Below are 22,316 nucleotides of genomic sequence, written 5' to 3' on the forward strand. Positions count from 1 at the left end.
TACTGTGTAGCGTTTTCAGGTGTCCATGGATATCCTTACCCTGTTGTCTGTTAGATGGCATTTTTGATTAAATTTGCAAACTTGAGTACAATATCTATCAAAGTGGATTAATATTTTCTCAGACTTACTGCCATTGTTCGTCTCCTGTGTGTCATTAAAGTGTGTTTGCAGCACATGTGCCTGATATTCTTCCATATTTTATCTAGGACAGCATCATGGTGGAATTTTCTCTTTGGGAGATTGTCTGCCTGCTTTGGGGGTGGTGTTTTGATTTTTTTAGAAAAATCTCCTTTTGGGGGAGGTAGGAAAAAAATGCTTAAAAGGTGTTGAGGTTGTTTTTCAGTCTTGGACTGCATTCTGTGCTTACCAACCTACTCAAATGAGTGGAGATAGTCAGGTACCCAGGACACTAATGTTATGCTTTGTTTTATCTTAAAGATTTGGCTTCAGCATGCATTTAAGAATCTACTGCAAATCAGGCATTTAATTCCTAGATTAGAAGTTTCAACACAAAGGGCCCAAAATCTGTGATATACTGAAAAAAACTATTTGAAATATTTTTGACAAAAAAGCCCTGGAGTTTTGTTTGTGACTTTCTTTGTTCTGTAGTCTATGAAATTGTTAAGATTCAAGCAAGCTCAGATTTATAAATTCTTGAATGTGCTCATACACCTACAGTAAGATATTTTTCTTCTTTTTTATTAATATCGTTTCTTCTCTAAGAAATGGGAAGCTGCAAAGCTAAAGCTTGAAATTAAAATGCAAATTTGATTATTTTGGAAAGTGTGATTTACAGCTGTAACTGAAAAAGCAGAGCAAGACAATTTGAACAAAATAGAAAATTAGATGTAGTTACCAAGTAACACTGAATTCTGTTTTCTTTTTCCAAGCTAAAGCCCAGATCCTTGAGCCTCTTTGTTTCAGTAGTCCTTTCCATGTGTAACATACCTTGGGATTACAGCCTGAATCTGAGTTTGAGTGTGGGCCTGATTTGTGAATCTTTTAATGTATTGTCATGTAGCCCATTCTGTAATTAATGTTTTTACATAGAAATTCACCATATCTGTTTTTTTTGCGTGGATCTTCTATGTCAGTATTCAGTCTGTGTCTCACAGTGTTATTACCAGTTGTTGATCCTCAGTTTGGTATCAGAAAGGGAGAGACTCGGCCACGCTCACGTTGTGCTGATGTCTGAAGCTGGGCCTGTCCAGTTCTCAGACACCGGGATCACTGGTGAGTTCTGATGGAAACTTCTGAATAGCTGCTGCTCTGTTTTACAGACATTTGAATGTCTGTTAACTCTGCTCAAGCATGTGTTGTGTGTCTGTATTTGATCCTTTACATTTAACAAGATTGATTGTGCTTGAAATTAAGTGTGTATATAACTGCATTGATGTCCAGTGTTTACAAGTGAAAACTTGCTCCCTCTTGAATCTTTTGAGAAAGTTTGTTTGCTAATCCTTAAAGAGAACCCTTCTTCTATGACACATGACTATTTTTGCGTGAAAATGTTGTTACTCTAGAAATTGTGATTGAAATACTAATATCTGTAGCTAAGTATTTGTCTTAAAGCTATAAAATATGTCCTTACTAAACACTATGGCACCCTGTCAAAAATCTCATCAGAAGAGTCCAGTTTTCTTAGTGTGATGCCTGTTGTGTAACCTCTTAGATGCTCTCTTGGCACATGGTAAGACATACAAGCAGTGTTGGTGGTCTGCACATGTGCAGCAGTTCTGAGGCATCCCCAAATCTAGTGTGCCACAGCCTTGTGAAAAGGACTGACATTTTTGGTCCATCTGATTAGACCCTGTTCTGTTTCAGGGACTTTGGGCACAGACTGTCTCCCAGCATAGTTCATACAACCTTTCCTGGCCACCCTCTTTCCTAAGGCTGCTTGCTTGTGGGAAGAGTTGCCTGTGACCTGCATGAATTATTCTCGGTAAAAATTAAAAATGTAACTGAAAGAGAAAATTTGAGTAATTTTTTTTTTTTAAAATGAGAAATCCGCCCACAGTGGTATAAGGAAAGTATCTATTTAGAGACAAAAAGGTTTCTGAAAGAGCTTCTGGTGTTTGAGTAGGGGATAAAATGACTAATAGAACGGCCTTGTTCCAAGAAAGCATTTAGATTTGAGCACATGCTTAATTTTTGGGGTGTGCTTATGCTTAAAATTAAGCACCTATTTATGTACTCTGCTGACTCCAGAATTGGTGCCATACATGAGGCTGACATAAACTAAGTGGAAAACTTACTATAAAGTGTCAAATGCATTAGTATGAAGGTAGGGCTACAAATGCTCAGCACACAAACACTGCTTGTAACTTGTTGCTGTTGGGCTGTGTGGTTCTTAGGAGAGTCATGATAAGGCAGAAATTCCCTCTAATTCTGATTTTGATATTTCCCCTGACTTCAGTATAAGCTTTATGCTTTTAAGTTATTTTGCAATAGCTATGTGAAATATGTTGAAAAATCTTGCTATATAAAGAGTTAAAAGTCAGACTACTTGGAGAACTGGCAGCAGTAATGATTCAAGAAAAGAATTGTTGCAATATAGTAATTTTCCAGTAAATTCATCATGTTTTTATATTCATGCCCGGCTATTAACATACCTGTTTCTATCCATATTGCTGATAGTAGACCAAGAGCTGAATGACTGCAGGCTAATGTACTATTCCTGGATGAGCTGTAATCTTAAAATGAAAAATTAGAATGAATACAAGACTGAGTAATTCAGCAGTGTAAAAATGGCAAACCCAGCAAGTCGCAAGATTTTCACAATGAAATCTCTGAAGCAGTTTCAAAATGAGAATATTCTGAAAAATCACAGTGGAGACAGAAGAAGGCTTTCTCAGTTACCACTTTGGGTTGATCACAGGAAATCTGGGCTGCTGTATGAAATCTGTAAGATTTTTTAAATTCAGTTTCAGACCTGAGCTGTCCCAGAGTTTGGCATTTGGTAGAGCTGGGATTTTGATAAGAGTGGCCCAGCTTTCATCATGGAATATTTTATTAACTCTTTAGACTTGCTTTCTCTCATCTTTGGTCAATAATCTATGCAAAGCACATGTCAAAAGTTGCTTTCCCTTTAAGTAAAATTCGTAAGCATATTGAACTGAGCAAATGTTACTTGATGGAGAAAGTAAGTTCAGGCAAGAGGCTGTGACAACATGAACAGTGGGGGAGAGTAGTATCAGTGACTGGGATTGTTGTCTATGATTTCTACTTGTGAATCTGGTTTGAAGTAAACAGTAGCTCAGGGTAAACCAGAGCAGCAGGTTAAGACATGGCAGTAGGAGAAGATAAACCTTTGATGAGAACCCCAGTTCTAGAAGAATGAGTCAGTACAACAGGAGGTAGGTGGTGAATCTCCTTCAAGCAGGAGTGGAAGGTCTTTATCACAAGTTCAGTGAATCCTGGAAGCCCTATGTAAAAGCCTGATTGCGACCAGAAGGACTGTAGTTTAGTGGTTTTGTGTATTTACACACAATTTCATCCATCTTAGGTTTGGGTCTTTGGTTGAAGGCATGAGCTGCCTCCCATGAACTTGCTTGCACCCAACGGAAACACCTTGCCTTCAGCCCCAGAGCTTTTGCTTTCATCCTGTGCATTTTTTGAATCACAGAATGATTGCTAGGGTGATTTTAAAATTTATTTATCTATTTTAAACTTACTGTGTGGGATTGCTCAGAGCATTTGCTATATTGTGATGCCATATACTTGATTTCTTTTCCTTGCAGTTTTGTGGAATTTCTAATAGGTTAACTTCTCTCTCTTTTTTTGCAAAAAGGCTGAAATGCTGTTAGAGATTGGATAAATGTGTGTGTCTATCTCTCTCTCCCCCTTGCTACACGCGCGCCCCCTCCCCTCTGCCTGCTGCCTTGCCAAAGCCCCTCCTCTGTTTGGAAGAGGGGAGTTGAAATAGTGAGCTCCTGCTTTGTGAAGGAAATTTTCTTTCATTGCCTTGCTCAGAGGTGCCTTTGAGAGGAGAACTGATGTGGTTTTGTTAACTTCTGGGCTGAGGAGGTGATTTCGATGGCCATGGGACTGCATGCCATCATTTTACTCTGTGCTGTTGTGGCAGGAGCTTCAGGGAGTAAGTAGAAGAAACTTTTTCCTCTGCAAAGATTGATCTCTCTCAATGTGAAATACTTCTGCTAGGGAATGATCTCACTAGCAAAACTTCTGAGATGCTGTAAATTATGTTACAACTTGTAGGTTTGCAGTAATTCTTGTAGCAGTTTTGTCTTGATTTTCAGTGTAGTGTAGCAATACACTTTACTGAGCTCTCTGGGTGGTACTGGGCAGGTGGGAGGGCACCCTGCCCGAAGGAGTGCAGTTAAATAGTGCATCTTCCTTCAGCATTACTGGGGAAAGCAACAGGAACAGTGAGGTTGTGCCAGTCAATTCATTATGTCACCTGGAAATAACATGTTAGTGTCATGTTCTAAAATTGTGCTCGCTTTGGTATTTGGCAGATGAAGGACTCTGAAAAGTGTGAATAGATCATGAAATGTCAATGATGTGGTCCTTTGTCAGTCTTGGCTACTGAAAAGGGATAAGTGCATGCTGTTTCTAGATGAAAATAAACTATGGAAGAAAATGTAAATGGAAGAAAATTTAAGAACAAAGCAATAAGCAAAAATTCTAAATTTGGGCACCTTTGCAAAGTTAACAAAGTGTCTTGATTGTCCAGGGTGCTCAGCCTACCACGCTGTCTCTGGTAAGCATGTTTAAAAATTCTGCGCACAGCATTCAGGTATCCCCAGGGGAGCTGAGAGAGCTCTTACATCTGGTCCTGGAGAGATGTGCTCAACATCTTAAAAATCTGATGCTACAGGACAGAGATGACTTTTCCAAGTTTGTCTTACCATATATATTTTAAGGTTCTTGAGTAAGTTGTGCTGGTTTCTTTGTTAAAAGTCATTAACTTAACACTGCCTTTTTCCACTGTTAGAGGCTGAGCTAGATAGCACTTTTTTTACCTGATCCACTAGATACTCAGGGGTGATTTTTTTCCCCAGTGAAATTGAGAAGTGTATTTCTTTCTCTCCAAGTGCACTGTGTTTGAAATGTTAAAGTCAGTGCATATGTTTTATGTATAGATAGATATATTTATAAAAATTAATAGTCGAGTGATAATTCTCATATGTTACATGACCTGGTCTCTCTGTGCTAGAAAGTTTTCTAGTTTTGCAGATATCTGTAGCACTAGACCACGTTTGCTTGAAAATAATGTGTTATTCATACTTTTTAAAGGTAAAATCTGAAGTTCCATACAGAGAATTAGTTCTGCAAAATAAAAAGGAGCATTTGTTGGGAGGAAAATATAAATGTGGGGGTAAGACCTTTCCAAGAAAAATGTAATTCTACTCTGCAGAAACTTAAATTTTAACTTGGGAATAAAAATACATATAAGCTTGAGTGGGTGCTAAAGAAACAAACACTTTCTTATTTTTGTTCCAAAGCCAGTGAATTCCCTTCTTACCTCCTGCCAATAATTTTGACATTTCAAAAAAAGGGATTAAGAGAATGGAAAATACAGTTCCAATAAATAATATAAACATGGATTTTTAAATGTTGTAATTTGACAAGAGCATTTCCTTCAGGCGTGTGGCATATATAAAACATCCAAAAGCACAGAACTGGAATAAAGAGGCTTTTTAAACTTCTGTCTCCAGTGGGAGACAAAGCTGAGCAACACAGGGATGTTAGTTACCACTTAACAGGGAGGTTCATTAGCATATAGTGAAGCATAGAGGTTGGGGGCCATTATACTTACTATGGAACGTCTTGTGGGAGTTATTTTTAAGAAAGATTTATCAGTTATGGCCAGTTAGGGCTGAATGCTTTTAATACATGTATTACATGATATATTAATAAAGTAGCATTTTCTTTCACTATGCTACATACAAGTGCTCTGTGTTTAAGTGCATCTCACATGTGTCCATCATGGGGCTCCTCTCTCAGCATTCCTGTAATTCAGCTTAGGTTTATCACAGAAGTTCTCAAGAGATGGGGACCAGCAGGCCAGTCTTCAGCATAATATCTGTGTATTTGCTAGGGGTGAAAGCAATCTGCAATGATTTTGTTTCATGTGCTGAAGCATGATTTATATCAGTCTAGCCCTTGGAGTGCCCAGCCATCATGCTTGTAGAGGCAATCACAGCGATGCAAAGGAAATAGATACCCTAAAAATGTCACTGTTGCTTAACTTCTTTGTGAAAACAGACTTTTAACTCCAGTTCATCATGGACTTTCATGTTGTCTAGCAGTGCTTGCGGTAACTGGTGACTCTAATTCTGCCAGACTTATTTAAGGTTGTTCAGTGTCAGAGCAGTAGGGTGAGAGTCTTACTTGTTTACTGTGCAGATGTGTGTGCACAGAGTGAAGAGAAGGAATGGAGGAGGCTCTGTACGTGGCAGCCCCAACTGTTTCCCCTGTTGATGCCAATGTGAATCTGAAGCAATTCCATTTGTATGGAGTAGGTGTGTTCTGCATCCCCTTGAATTCGCTGCCCTCCCAGTCAAAGTCTGAATGAAAGTCATGTTGGAGAACAGGCTCTCCAGTGTTAAAGGATGTCTTAACCAACTGCCACCCTTGAGTTGTGATGTGTAAGTGTTCCTTAGTGTGCTGGTGCTGGAAAAGTTTTTCTTGGGCAGTAAAGCTTGCTCTTGTTCTGCTTTAAATGGTACTTATGATTTCTTGAATGCTGTGTGCAATAAAAATCTTAGCTAAGTATAAATTCTCCCTAACTGCAATAACATTAAAAACCTATGGATGTGAAGAAGTGTGGTGTATAAAATGTGTATTTGTTTCTTGGATTAAGAACCCCTTTTCTTTAATTTACTTGGTAATCCATAGTATTGTTGCATTTCCATACCTACCTCAATAAATACACTAAGGCATGTCATTCCTTTATGTATGTGCTTGTGTGGTATAGGTTTGTGGAAAGGGGCAAGAGCAATACTTGTCCCTGTACACTTGGTAGCAAAACTCATAGATTTTTTTTTTTTCTTTTTTTTAAGGGTCATGCTTTGGTTTCAGTTATTTCAAAATCAGCAGGTCTGTCCTGAGCTGTACACAAATTTTCAGTGCTCTTCTATTATCTTACTTGTCATTGCAGGATCCTTGGAGAGTTTACGTTATGGAGCTTCCTGTTTTGCTGAGTGTGTAGGTGAGTAAAACAAGACTGTTATATAGGCCTCATATGTGATAAGGAAGGAGGGATTTGAAAACTTTCTTCTCTGCAGCAGGGATGTTGTGTTAGAAGAATGATACTTATGTCAGAGTAATCAGCATACATGGAAGTAGCGGAGAAGTTCCACTAAGCTTTACCAGGCCCAGACCTGCCTAAAGTTTGCATTCTGTGAACTCAGAAAACTCATGGACGTTAGAGCTAAGCAAACTACTAAACCAGTGCAGGACAAAACCCAGCCATGTATGAGTGTCTTTTTTTCCAGTAACCAGTTTTAGCTCCTTTCATACTGAAACAGGCGTGATGAAGGACTTCTTCTTCTGTATAAGCAGGCACAAAACTTACATTCTGTAAAGGAGGGACAGATGGGAAGACAGGATATTGAACTGACCTGAAAAGGTTTGATTTAAAGGCTTGAGGTATAGTTTGTAACGTATGCGTCTCATTTACATTGCCAGCAGGTACTTGAATGTGCAAGTGTTTTTCATTGTAACAACAAGGGAGAGCACATGGATATTCTACTCCCGAGGAGATCTTGCCCTGGGCTCTTAGCTACCTACTCAGACAGTATGGCTCAGAGACCCTTCATTTATTCAACATTACTTCATCTCTGTGTGACTTTGTCATTGAAAGTGCTTGAGTGTTGCAGTGCCGCTGTGAGACAGAGAAAAAGAAGCTTGGTATTATGAGAGCCACAGTGTTGTCTTCTTCATCTAAAGGAAGGGAGAGTATTTTCATTGATTTTTCCCTCTTGTGCACTTCAGTGGTCCCAGTTAAGGTTGTACCATGATGTCTTATCTTTTAGGGACACCTTATTTGTTATAATCTCACACACCACAGCCACCAAAATGTGAGGTATTGAAGGTACTATGACTCTGATCTCATCCTGTCAGGGTTAATTCTTATCATCTGGTTTAGAAGAGAATCTCCTTTGATTAGAGGAGTACAGAGACCATGTAGCACGCATGAGGGTGTCTGACATTATGTTTACTAGAAGGCAGTGCTATCCATGGATGCTTGCCAGGTCCTTACAATGTCTTCATACAAATACAAATAATCCTTGTCTTCCCTTGTTTTCTTTTCCTCAGCCTGAATCTTTTTGGGCAGGCTTTCAGAACCAAAGTTCTTAAAAAACATGTAATTTAATTTGTCTGAATATGTGTAGCTCACAGCATGGCCATGAAGAGCACTGAATGCATCAGCAGATCTTTTTCATCTAGCTTTTCCAAAGGTCCTGCTTTGCTGCTCTCTGAAAGGGGTCAGAAAAGCATCATGCTGTAAATGCATTGCATTCCTTTTCTGCTCTTGGAAATTAGATTCCTGCCTCAATGGAAATTGTGAGGTTATGTGCGTAGGAGAGAGGGGAAATTCTTTTTACCTTCCATACAGGAGCTTGCAGGGTGTTTTCAGAAACCCCGTTCTTCCAATTGTAAGTCCAAGTGGGAAGGGAACATTCTGAATATCCATCCCTTTGTTTAGGTGATTTCAGTGGCCAAAATATTAAAAAGTAGAAAAAAAATAGGGGTAGGGGAAGCCTAACAGACTAAAAACCATATTTTTGTTTGTTTCCTAGGACACAGTGCATCGTACTTTCCCAAAAGCGCTAGATACAGCTACAGGTATTCAGCAGTCACCAACACATTCCTGCAGGGAAGTATTTACAAAAGCAGTGGCATCTCTCTGGAGAGCACAGTGATCATTGAGGTATTGGGGAACTGCCAGATGGTTTTGAAAGTGAGTATTGTCAAAATCATCTGAGTGATGGGGATGAGCTGACGTGGAACTGTATCTTTCTTAGGGATTACTGCTACATTTAAACCACTTGTTTTTCTTGTAATTAAAAGTGAGTTTATTTCTGGATCTCATAATGAGAGTTACAGAATTGCTTTGATGCGACGCAGCTTCAAATTCAGTATTTGCCAGTTTTACAGGGCAAATTAAACAAATCATTGTTTTCTTTCCTAAGTGACACGACTGTTGCACTGTTTTGTCACATGAATTGCAGAACTGGAAATGAAGCTAGTCCCTTTGAAAGGAGCTTGTCTTATTTTTAATCACTTTCATATCTGTGGCAGTAATTTAAAAATAGCAAGTGTTTTAAAGAGAACTTGACAAACTTGTGTGATATGCTGGATTGGTGCCATTCCTAACCCAGTGTAAAATTCAGTCTTGTAACAAACACTCCATTGATTTCGACAGGAGATCTCTCTCTCAGTGACAAGAGCAACAGAGCAGTTTCAAATTACAGACCTTTCCCTGGGGTGAGCCCTGCTGTAGGCCAGTTTGTGAACTACAGTGCTTTAGCAGGGGGAGCATGGAAAATAAACTCTCATCTGCCTTGGTTTTCCTTCAGGTTAACAGAGGGGATAATTCATGGGTTCTGCGGGGGGTTGACATGTGTGTACTATATACACATATACATGAGGCCAGTGAAGAATAGGATAGTTATCCCTGTCCTAACATGGCCATATGGATAAAATTAGCTGGTCAGTGGTCCCCTGACTTTAGGTGAAAAATGAGAATTTGAGTACTGTCTTCAGATTGAATCACTCTCTTCTGCCTTGTGATATCAGTGGCTAGATTCCACAACTTCTAGCTCTTTATCTTAATTTGAAGCCTCCTAAGATAGGCAAAACAATATGTAGTTGAATGCTTGTCTTTATAAAAAATAAATAGAAAATATTAAGAAAAAGTTGCACTCTATGCTGTACTTAAAATGGGATGGAGAGCCACTGTTTTTGATCTACCATTTGAGAACAGTTCTTCCTTACCATAACCAGCCAAATTGTAAGTACTTTAGGAAATTCCAAAATGAACTTAAGTATGCATTTTCTTCTCTGAATTCAGTAAGAGTAAGCTGTGAAATGGCTACTGAACACTGAGAACTTTACCTGGTATAGTCTCAAGAGTCAACTGAGATGGATAGTCATTTTGCTTCTCAACTGGAGTAGAAAAAACTTAGGTTTATCCAGGCTCCTACTTTACCCCAGAGTAGGTAATTGCTTCTGGCTTGAAAATGAAAGGGATATAATAGTGCCATATAAAATGTATTTAATAGTGACTGAAACTTTGTAGAAGAAATTTCTGGAAACCATCTCAGTTATGCAACCTGAAGATGTGACTATGCAGTTGTGTTGCTTGCAACACTGAGTCTTTTTTGAGCCTTTTTTCGTAGTCTGTGACATTCTGTGTAGATATTCTTATGTGACAAAGTCCACAAGTTCCTATTGACAATGATATTTGTTGCTCTATAACCTTTGCTCCTAGGTGCAAGATGTACAGATTAAGAAAAATCTTGCATCCAGAGAGGAACCTCTGAAGGAAATGGACAGTCTAAGGTAGAAAAACTTCTAATCTGGTCTAGTTCTTGTTTTTTTGAAGCTGTATGGCTTTGCAGCGGCTTGACTGGACGTTGTTCACTCTGTTTCATACTCCGTTTAGTTTTAGTTGGGTTTGGTTTTTGGTGTTTTTTTTTTAAAAAAAGCAAGGATGGAGATATGAGCACCATCAGCAAAATGAGAGGCATTTTGTTCAAAAAGGTTTCTTTGAACCTAATTTTCATCCCTTTGTACGTAAAAACACTTGGAGAGTAGACAATTAAAACTGTTCTGGGTACAAATTATCAGGCCTGTAGCTGTCTAGCAGCATGTAAGAATTGCTCACTAGTTTTGTGAGTTGCAGTTGTTACTTGTACAGACTCTTAAATTTTGAAATACATTTCAGAAGTTCTTGGTTTGGAGGATCCTCCTGATGCAAAATGTTGTTTTTTTTCTTCCAGGATATTTAAACTGTATTTATTCATCTAATGTCATTTTCTTCCTTTTATATTTTTGTTTTTAGTAGCTCATTCATAACATATGTTGGTGTGTTTCCCTCTGACTTGCAAAGGTATAGATCCTAGTGAAGATGCCTATACAAAAAGGTCTCTTCAAACTGTGGAGGTCTGGTGTTTTCCCAGAGAGCTGATGCTTCTTCAGAAAAAAAGCAGTTCTGTTGTCTGATTAAGCTCAGCCTTGTAATCTTCCTCTTTGTCCTGCCACTTGGATTCTCAGCCTTTAAACAACACTGAGAACTGAGGTAACTGACTCAATTCAAAGGGTCAAAAAGTTTACTCCAAGTTTGGAGTAAATGTGTTGCTTTAATCAGGAAGAGCTTTGTGTTTCACAGCACAGGTAGTGGTATCAGTTCAAATCAGAGGACAGGCACATCTGTGAAATTATTTGTAGGATTTTCATAGAGGTAAGAGCAGCTCTGTCTTGTTCTTGGCGGAGAAGACAAAAAATAGAGGTAGGAAAGAAAGCATTCAGTGAAGCTTGGCTGTTGAAAATAATTATTCAGATGAGTGAACCTTATTAGCATTTGCCTCAGCCTATTGTGAATATACAGTGGTCTAGCTTGTCCTCTGAACATGCATGTAATTTCCACAGATAGCAGCAAAAGCAGCCACTGTTGCCTAGGAGTTCAGAAACCCTTATCCCATGTGCACAGTCTTTTCTCCTGGAAACACTTTATCCAGGTGTTGGTGCATTAAAAATTTTTCTCCTACATTGTCTCTATGACCTGGTTGATTAGATGAACAGTTAGTTCCACAGTTAATGTGCAGATGAACTGTGCATCTCCCTGTATGGGACCTGACCATTGGGCTACTGTAGAATTTTTCATTTGGATGATTTATATTTCCCCATCTAGAGGGGAAACATATGATTAAAGTACATTATATTAGCAGTGAAAATCAATGTTGAAAAGGGATCTCTCTTAAACACTGTACTCCCAATCTGGGATACCAAAAGCAATCAGGGAGTTGACTGACAACAGAGACTGGGGGATGACTTTGAGATAGAGCCCAAGTATGTACACCTAGCAGAGCAGGAAGAGAGGGGTTGATTGGAAAGCAGTTGTTCTTGTGTGTATCACAGCTGAAGAGGAATGATAAAGAGTACATGCAGTTACTTTGCAACTGAGACATGCTTACCAATGCTGAAGGAACCCTGAATCATAAAATGGAATTTCTCTCTTACATTAAACAAGAATCGTTGCCCTTAAGTGTAATTACTTGTAAACAATTTACCAGACGTTGGCTTTTAAGTGTTACAGTTATGTCAAAGATGCTGTGATTATCTTGATAGGGTTGGTTTGGGGGGAGTGGTGTGTGTTTGAGGGTTCTTAGGGTCAGGGTGAATTCATGAAGAATAGAGGCTTGCTATAAAGAATAGTGATACAGAATAAGATAGATCCATTGTGGAGGTACAGCTCTGTTCAGAAAATCTGAGTTTAATGCCATAAACTGACTTGCAGCCGCTGTTTGAAGCAAGAAACTATAAACTATTTTATTGCAGGAAAATACTAGAACAGCATCCTCTTCATTTTTCTTTCCATGATGGGAAAGTTCTGAAGCTCTGTCCTGTGAGGAGTGAACAGACCTGGGCACTGAACATAAAGCGAGGCATTCTCAGTGTCCTGCAGACGTCACAAGCATCCATTGCTAGTGCAGTTGTTGAAGAGGTGAGCTGTTGGTAGAGTCATGCGCTAGGGAGGCTGTTAGCCCTTGTACACATTAAGTCTATTCCCTTTGTAAGTAACTAAAGATTTTTGCCGCTTGGTGACTGGTCAGCAGCCAGTGGTGGTTGTCTGATTACTTTTTGTAGTGAATGTTGTGAAATTATCTATAATTTGCATTCTTGTTGAGGGTTGGAATTCACTACTTAGTTACCTGAGGAAAAGCTGTGTATTGCAGAATTTTCTCTGAAGAGTTGTAACACCAGGACTTGTGCTTTACCTGTTTTCTGGGGAAAGTACAGTATTCATTATTTATGATTATTCATCATGACTTTTTTCATTAATTTCAGGAGGCCTTAAGATGAAGCTTCTCAGGGCTCTTTGCATTATTTTTTTTTTTGGATACTTAAACTCAAGTTCTGCTGTTACACTGAAATAATAGTCCAGGGTACCCCAGTGTTGCCCATGTGTTTGCATGAGTGCAACTGATATACCTCAATGGCTGCACTTCTGTTGTGTGGAGCAATCTCTAGGCTGACCTTCAGCATGGTGTACACTAACTCATTCTCATGCCATTGCTACATATCAGTGCTCAAGTAGATGTTCTGCAATAAGGCTTGGGACACCCATATGTAATACATTTCTTCTGAGTAGAAATGCTCTTCTGAGTTAATGCTTCCCTGCAAACCCACAAAATCTTATATGAAAAAGCATACATCTGTAAATGATCTGATTCAGAATAACACTGAAATTAAACAAATCAACAAACCCTGGCTATTATGAAGTGTGACCAAGGTTTTTAAAATTTGCCTGTCCGTGGCTTTTGTGGCAAAACCAGTGTCCTGCAAGGGAGAGTTTAGATCTCTGTTGTGTTGTTATTACAACAAAACAATTATTAAAATTAATTGTAACAGCCCATAATAGCTGCTCGTATTGTATGTGTGCATGTGTGATTCAACCGTGTATGTTTGTTATTAGGTGGATGTTCTGGGAATATGTCCAACCAGGTATCAGCGAAAAGGTCCTATTCTTATCAAGACAAGGGACTTAAACCTCTGTTCTCATCGGTATTCTGGTTTTACTTCTGTGCAGTCTGTTGTTCTTCCTCATATGTCGGTAGGTGTTGGGGAATGACACTGATCCTTCCACTCTGAAGAGTCATAATGCAAATGAAAACATTTTTGAATAGTTGTTTATGCTCAGTTATATTCGTGTGTGTCTGCCCAATCCTTAGCAAATTCTTAGCAAAGAAATGATGAATCCTTAGCAAAGAAATGATGATTATTGTCCCTGCAATGCCTGTCATTCACAGAATTTGTTTTCAGTGCAGGTTTGCATTGTAGTTGATGAACATTATCGTATAAATGCAAGAGGTTATTAGGCGCCTGGATTAAACTCTGTCATTAAAACATGGTGTAGTGGTAAACTGAAAGTAGAGCATGAAAGAGAGGAATAGAAAGATGTGGATAAGAGAAGTACATTATACAAAGAAGGATGTTATTTGCAGAAAACTTTGGAAAGATAGAAGCTTTTCTAAAATCTAAGCTTACAGCTTTCCACTGTTCACAGCAAATATAGTCAATGTTGGTATTTTGTGCTGTTTTTATTAGGAGAATATTACTTGTTTCTTGTATTGTACTAGCTAGTCATAATTTACCAGCCTTTTGCTTTTTTTTCAACTCTGCTGACCAAAAAGATGAGCTTAACACTGATGCTTTGTGAACTGAAATGAATTGAGACCATTTGGTGTTGAAAGTTAGTAGCAGTTGCATTTCAGTGATGGAAAAATTAGACTGCAAATAAAGAGTATTAACCTCCACAGGCTGGGCGCTGTCAAATGTCTAGACAAGAGACTCACCCTGTATCACAGAACTGGAATCCTCTGTGAAATTGGGAGTAAAAGGATTGGGTAGGCTGACATTGATCATCAAGACTTTACCTGAAGTGTGTGTTCTTCTCAGTCTGAGCAGCAGATCCTGTCCTCCAAACTGGAATGTGTTCAGAGCATTAAGGATGGAGTCCTGGCAGAGGCCAAATGTGCTGAGTCCAACCTTCTTGCACTGTTCTCTCGGAAGGGCAGCGGGGCAAAGACGCAGACACAGTCTTCGCTGAAACTCTTTCAGGTGGAAACAGAGACACTGTACAAAAAAGGTAACATGATGTTTCTGCTAAAATAAAGTAAATTTATTTGCTAGAAAAGTCTTGGGACTGCGTCTTGCCTGTGAGAACTCTGCACCTGATATTTCCTTTAATGTATTAAACTATGTGAAAGTGGATGTTTTTACAGGCTGGACTACTGAGAGCTGTCCCTTCTTTGGGAGTTGGGGCCTGCTATAATGAAGCTGAGCGGGTCTCCAGAAGTGATAGATTCCGTAATGGCCAACTTCTTTTTACCTACTTTACATACCTAGCCCCCTTGTATGCAGAGCATCAGCCTTTCTGTGTCTGTGGACAGTTCCTAGTTTGTGTACAAATGGAGTACAAGTGCAGTTATTTAAATGCAAGTCCTAATGGAACTAAGAACTGTTTTAATTTTTGCTCCTTCTTTGTTCTTGTGTGCTTCTCCTTAGGAGAATGATTTTACCGAAGTTAGTGGGAGGCTTGCCTGAGGAAAGATTTTAAAGTTGAGCTCTAAATGTTGAGAAACAATTTGTACTATTTTTTGTCTGCTTCTAGTTTTGTTTTTTTAAAAGGAAAATCCAAATTTCCAGGACCCTTTTTGTTTATAGTTATGCTGACATAAGATGACAAGGTTCTTCCTCAGGAAGAGGTTAAGAGCCGAGCCATTTATTTTTCTTGGCACCTAGATCTCCTGTTGAGTTTTTAGGAGACTGAAGTGTGGAACGGATCAAGTGATTAGATAAAATTGGAAAGGGCAATGAATGTAAAGTAGCAGGGCCATTGTAAGAGGCATATTGACTTTTTTCATGCGTATCTTCTTCGTCTTGTTTCTCTGGCTCTTTCTTTCAGGTCACACTTGTCTTTAGGCCTTTATTCTGTTGTGTTCTTAATTTCAACATGGCTGCAGGCATTCATATTCATCCATGGCTTTACTGAGACTAGAGAGATTCTAACATGTAGAAATAAAGGCTCAGAGAGAAACTTTCCCCTAGCATTCAGGGTTAAACATAGCAAATGGCCAGCAACCACCAGATACCTGATTTTTCCTTACGTCTTTCCAGTGGACTATGAGGATCTGTATGTGACCAGCATGCTCTATGAAAGGGAAGAAACTGAGAGGGAGGTCACTGGAGGGGAAGTAACTGAACTAGTGTGGAAGCTTTGCTTGGCACATAGTACAAGTTTTGAGGTAAGTTTTTACATATAATGTTCGTTTCCTTGTAAGACCATTTGTGGTCTGAGAGTTCTCCCACACAGATAGGAGGTGACTAGGAGAGCAGCAATTTTGAAATACTGAAGCCTACATTGTTTGGGGCATTTTTTAATGTGGAATTATAGAAAGATAAAATGCTTTGAAGTGTCATTTTCCTCTATAAGCAATAAATCAAACTGAGAAGAAGAGTCAAAACATCATATGGTCCCTGAATATTGGGCAAAACCAATTTTGAATCGTATTCTAAATTAACCTGGAAGAAAATGTTCTGAATTTTCATTTTGCTGTGGGGGGGGGGAAAAAAAAAAAAAGTGTCTGGTTTGGATTATCACTGATGGTTTTGATGCTTAATTGCAAAAACCCTTTTCTACAGCTTTAGTGTGGGATACTAGCTCTGGTAGTGCTGTTGTTTCCTTCTTTATTGGAGTTCTGTGGTCCTTCTCCTGGTGCCTCATCCCCTCAAAACAGTCTGCACGTGAAACCCTCGCCTCTAGATCTTGGCTGGTCAGTTCCACGTGCTTTTGATTAATTCTTGTAATAACCATCATGTTTTGTCGAGATGCTGCTTGGGTCCAGGGGGAATCTCTTCTCACCTAAACCATTTTCATTGCTGAATATTGCTAAGATAGAGTGTAATATTCTGGTCATATGGAACATACAGTGGCTTAATTTTTTTCTATAATGACCATCATTCTAGCTGAGGGTCTGCCTGTCTCCTTAGCTCACACAGGTCTTGTAATTTTTGTTGATACTGGCAACAGCTGGATCAGTTAGTATTTGTCACTGTCTTTGAAGTGAAGATCCCTATTTTCTGTGAAATTCAGAGATTATCAAGAACACCTGTTACATGCAATACAGAATGATCAACAGATGATGGTGCTTAATCACTGCTGACCTGAGATGAACTGAGGGCAATGGCCTAAAAGACAGGGCACTTCATATCCCATTATCCTTCAGATAGAGTCGTTCTTGCTAGTAATGATGTTCCTATATAGAACAACATGAAAAAAACATAAATTTGAAAATAGAAGAACACACTTCTTGTTTAAGTCATTCATGGTCAGGATATTACTAGAAAACAAGTATGGTCTAATGGGGAAAGCGCTGAACTGAGCCTTGGTGCCTCCATGAATTTGCCACTGATGGGTTTAGTCAGCTCATTCCTGATATATTCCCTATCCTCTGATGTTAATGTCTTGTTAGATTGCTTGTGCTTTGGAGAAAGGTTATTTCTTGTGCAGTGGGGCTGTGATCTCTCCTGTAAATGCACGTGGATACAAGTGATGTTAACACTGCTTCAGACCTAGCCTAGGAGAAAGCACTTCTTTGTCTAGGTTAAGTCCCATGTCAAAGAACAAAAACTCTGCCTGTCTATTCCCTGGGGGACACACAGATACTGGGAGATGGAGTACAGGCTTTATGGGGACTGGAAGAGTGCACTGCCAGATTACAACTCTGCAGGCCAGTGGTGCTTGTTTAGAAATTAATATACTATGTATATTCACCTTTCTTTTAGCTTTGCTGAGATTAATGAGCACAAGGAAGTGTTTGTTTAGTGTGGTGTGAGACTTAAGGCGAAGGCACAGGGTAGAGAAAGATCACAGTCACAACAACTTCAGTCAGCTAGGATAAATTACAACCCTAGCAGTTACTCCCAACTTATTAAATGGTGATCATACTCTGACCTGGTATCACAGCCTGACAAAGACCTCAGCGAGGGCTGAGGAGAAAGCAGCAGGTGGCCTTTCTGGGTGGTGGTATCTGGGATAGGTTTCTCTCTCTGAGTTATAAGCAAGTCTGCCATCTATTTTAGCTGCATGCTAGGGAGATTGGGACTACAGAGAGCTAAAAGAGCCCTAAACATAACGGTTCTTGCTAATGTAGATTAAAAGCAACCTCTTTGGGTATGATAATAACCTAATTCTATGTGACTGTCATTGTAACAGCAGTATGTAATGGCATTTAGGAACAGACTAGAGGGCTACTTACCACTTGGAAATTGTTGAAAAAAGAAACTACTGCAGTGGACCTGAGAAACTTTTTGCAAATCCTACCTTCTTTTGAACACCCATAATTGAGTGTCTTTGAAAGAATGGTAGACGATTTTTCCCAGTAACAGTGGGATGTCACTTCTGTCTCCAAAGAGGCCCACTGACTTCATGTGTGGGAAATTTGTTTTGTAAATTACTAAGATTAGCACAAGTGGCTGCTGTCTGTGCCGCTGCCTAAAAAAAGAGGTGAATTATTCATCATATGCCTGTCCCAGCACAGGGTTCGATTCGTTGTCAGCCATTTTCACTGTTTCAGGGTGTTCCTTCTGTGTGACAAGACATTTCAAAGGGGATCTTTATTATCCCTCATTCCAACCAATAAAATGTCCTTTGGGCCAGGAAAGAAGTTGTGGGAATGCCCACAGCGTTGCTTGGGAGACAGCTCCGCTGTTACGCATGTATAGCTTGTTTGTCCCTTTATTGTTTGACTCTGAATGAGGCAAGATTATGCATTTCTTTCAGGACACAAAACCAAGAATAAATGGAAGAAAAAATCCCTAACTCTAGGGAAAACAGTGAAGGGATGAGAAAATGGGGGTGGAAACTGTCATTTCCAAGGAAGCAAAGTTGTTTAATTTTTTAATGCTATTATGAAACAAGATTGAATTTCTATGTGAATGTAGAATGGCTAATGGACCATTAAGTGAACAAGCTGCATACTGACAAAGAATGGTCAAAGGGATGGGGAGAAGGGACCCTCACTTGAGAGAAGGAAGCCTGTCACACAGCTTCTGCTGGGGTCTGCATTTACATTTCGCCGTCTGGGTTTTGATGCTGGATTGGTAGCTCTGGTGAATGTGGCCGTGTATGCATTAAGCAGTGTGGGCAAGAGTATGTCAGAGTATGTCAGATTCACTCTGCCCAACTCCTGTACCCCAGTCAGACCCAAATGAGTTTACCTTTAGGGCATGGTCTCACCATTTGCTTTTCTCATAAGGCATTTCTAATTGCTAGTTACTACCTAGTTGGGTGTTCTCCTTGTAAGTTTGCAGCCTGAAGAGAAAAGCAAGGGAGGGAAGGAAGATAGGGGCACAGAGAAGGAGGAGGTTTTACACTCAGGTTACACTGTAAATCAGTGGCAATGCTGCTATAACCCAAAGTCTTTTGTTGTGCTCTGTTCTCTAAAGCTGGTTTCTGCACAGCTGTAATATTAACATTTGCTGTTGCGCTCTCTTACAGACTGCAGACCTTTTCATGACTCTCGTCTTTGAGCTTCGACATCTTTCACTTGAGGCCTTAAAAGTTCTATGGCAAAGATCTTCGTTTAAATGCAGAGACAACTGGTAAGGTCCTTTTAGTAATTGTGTTAAAAGTATATATATAGGAAAGAAATGTTTTGTAAATATTTAAAATATATTCATGTTCTAAATCCATGCCCAAATGTTGGATTTAAAATTGGAGCACTTTAAAGGAAGAATGTGTATTGCAGATCTTGTTTATGTGACAGAAGGATGATATTCTCTCCTTACTGAATGAACGTTGCATACAAAATAGACTTTCCTGTCCCGTGCCTATTCCCACAGACAGACTTCCTGTTTGAGGAACAATGTGAACAGGAAACTCGAAGTCATGGCTTAGATGGAAATCAATGCTGCTGGTTTTAAGCATCTACTGCCATTTGTTATGAAAAAGCTTACCTGGATCTGTACCTTCAGTGCTCTTAGTACTCATGGGGGAGAGGAGACAAATGTTAGGCTGGGAGTATGGACATGGTGGAGCTACATCTTTCAGTAGCAGCCTAATCTCAGGATGATTTATACCAACCACAGAATTGCAGCTTTAAAGATCAAGGCCCCCACACCTCTGCAGTCAGGAATAGTTCTGAGCCAGTGGTTTGAAACTTTCAGAACTACTAATCCAGTATTATTAAAATCAATATCATTTTTTCCTCCCTCCAAAATCAGTATTCTGAAAAGTATAGACAAAGATTTTTTTACTTGGTTTCAGTACAAAATGTCATCAGCCTGTTTGAAATTAATCTAATGCCAGGTTTTATGTTTATAACAGTATCTTAAACTTTACTTCATGCAAAAGGGGCAAACTTTGTTTCGGTTTAGGATTATTCTCACCTTTTGACAAATATTCATGCTAATATTTTCAATATTAGAAAGTAATTTAAACTACTTTGCCTCTTTCTATATTAACTTTAGACTCATTTTACTCAGGATGAGGTTATTAACTTTAGGAGCTAAAAAGAATCCCATGGAGACTACTCTTTTACTCTGATTCAAGTGCTTTTACCCAGTTTAGTTTAACTACTTCCTAGTTAATGCAAAAGTGTCCATCCACCAGTATAGGAGGTTGGTACAGAATATTTACAGAGGGACTCTTAAGAGCTGAAATGTGTGTTGTCTGTCATGCTGGTGAAACCTTTCCACTTAGATAAGACCTAAAAAAGCACATGAAGTAAAAGATAGTCAATTCCGTTTTATCATTTTCATTTTTTATTGGTGAAATGAAAAAAACCCACCTTAAATACAAATCAGTGCTTTAAGGTACCTCAGTCTTTAGAAGTCAAACTTGGGATATGTTTTGGCTTCATTTTCAGAGAAAGCAACAGAATATTTTCATAAAGGCTTTTACATACAGTTTTTGAAACACCAGTACACTTCATCACATCTTGGCTGAGGCATGTTTCTGTAAGGTCACTAAACCAAAGGATAGTCTTGATTTCTATGGAATCTGGCATTTGCTAAGCTGGTGGACTTTTAGTTATCTTGAAAGAAGCCCAACCTCAATGTGTTTGTTATTTGATTCTGGAGTATTCTGGTCATTTTAGATTTGCTGTACTTTGTTGTTGTGTTACAGGCAGCCACTAATAGATGCTCTCCCATCTTGTGCTACAGAGGCATGTGTTGTCCTAATGAAAGAAATTATAGCTTCTGGAGAAGTTGAGGAAGACAAAGTGGAGTATTTCTTCTGGTCATTTTCATTCATTCCTAAACCCACCTCAGGCATGATTGAATCTCTTGCTGTGAGTGGATATTGTTTTTTCTTTTTATCATCAATCTAGCTGCCTCATAATTTTTGTATTTTACAGTAATAGTCTTTTTCACAGATTTATACAAGACTCTGCATGTCCAGGTAATTTTGTTGATGAAACTAGTGGCTATTTTAATCTAGATTCCAAAAGAGAATGCAATCATGTTTGGTCAGCAGAGCTTGATTTGCATTTGTAGCCTAGAGACTTTAAAAAAAAAAAAAAAAGAAAAAAAAAAAAAGAAGTGTAAAGTACCCTGTGGATTCCAGAGACTGGTTTGGGCTAATTAGTTTTGAGGTTCAAGGTCAGGTCAGTGTGAGGAGAATTATGCTGTTGCAGCTACTCCCTGTGGTGTATAGAGAGTTTATTCTCCATTTTAGTCCCTTACAAGCTTTGTACTTAGCACCTGGAGACATTTCAGTCCTTTGTATATGCAGCGCTATTGCAGCTTCTGCCATTTTTCTTAACTAAATTAATTGTATGCAGATTAATACTGGCTCCATTTTATAGTATATTTTTCCTTTAAAGATCTGTTGTTCTGTTGAGTTTATACAGTGTAATCTGTCATGCTCTTGAAATGTGAAGTTGGACTTGCTACTTTTTTTGTGAAGCTGCAGTGTTTTGGGTGGTAAAATCATAGATAGTCTTGTAGCTTAAATAAGCCATTAAGAATATTTCACTAATTAAGTAAAATATGCCTGCTTAGCTCATGAGCCATTGATCAGCCATGGAGAATCTTGTGGAGTATATCACAACCTGCTGTTCCAAATCATACAGGTTCCAACCAGGACTACAAAAGACAGCTCTCAGTGTTAGCAGGCTTTCCACAGTATCTGCATGAAATAGTTCATCTTGAGTCCATTTGGGCTTCGCAAACATTGGTTGCAGTGGTGGGATTTTCAACAGTAACAGGCTTGCTTCAGAGGATACAGAAATTTGGAATTTGCAGGTTTATGGGACAGAAAAACTAATTTTCATTCTAAAAATGAGTAAACTGTCCGTGACTTACTGAGCTGTCAGTGCTTTTTGCTAAGTATTGAGGTGGGACTTAAAGAAACTGTGTAATGGTGAGGGTTTTACTATTTTGAGGGTCCTGGAAAGTAGTTTAGATTTGTTTTCACACTCCTTCCTAAGCAGGCAGGGCATGATTTCTTGTGAAAAGAACTGAGGTCTGTATCACGTTGACACTAATTTTAGCTTGTGTGTTTACATGTGAACATAGAAGAATTTTCCACTATATCCCTGCAGGGGTGTCCT

The 22,316-nt window shown here is 39.0% G+C and overlaps 2 protein-coding genes across 2 annotated transcripts in view; one reads left to right on the forward strand and one right to left on the reverse strand.

Annotated features, from left to right (window-relative positions):
• The window catches only part of CLEC16A (C-type lectin domain containing 16A), a 375,787-nt gene that overhangs the window by 90,235 nt on the left and 263,236 nt on the right, over positions 1-22,316 (reverse strand). The gene's annotated exons all lie outside the window — the stretch shown is intronic.
• LOC141930452 (uncharacterized) overlaps positions 7,141-22,316 on the forward strand; it is an 89,277-nt gene continuing 74,101 nt past the window's right edge. The window contains exons 1-9 of the mRNA XM_074841296.1: positions 7,141-7,177; positions 8,772-8,932; positions 10,466-10,536; positions 12,535-12,700; positions 13,673-13,810; positions 14,656-14,845; positions 15,877-16,004; positions 19,259-19,362; positions 20,888-21,053. Coding sequence (XP_074697397.1) covers positions 8,921-8,932; positions 10,466-10,536; positions 12,535-12,700; positions 13,673-13,810; positions 14,656-14,845; positions 15,877-16,004; positions 19,259-19,362; positions 20,888-21,053 — 975 coding nt within the window. The 5' untranslated portion in view covers positions 7,141-7,177; positions 8,772-8,920. The remainder of the gene's footprint in view (positions 7,178-8,771; positions 8,933-10,465; positions 10,537-12,534; positions 12,701-13,672; positions 13,811-14,655; positions 14,846-15,876; positions 16,005-19,258; positions 19,363-20,887; positions 21,054-22,316) is intronic.

Source organism: Strix aluco, chromosome 15 (genome assembly GCF_031877795.1).
Source record: "Strix aluco isolate bStrAlu1 chromosome 15, bStrAlu1.hap1, whole genome shotgun sequence".
Lineage (NCBI taxonomy): Eukaryota > Metazoa > Chordata > Aves > Strigiformes > Strigidae > Strix > Strix aluco.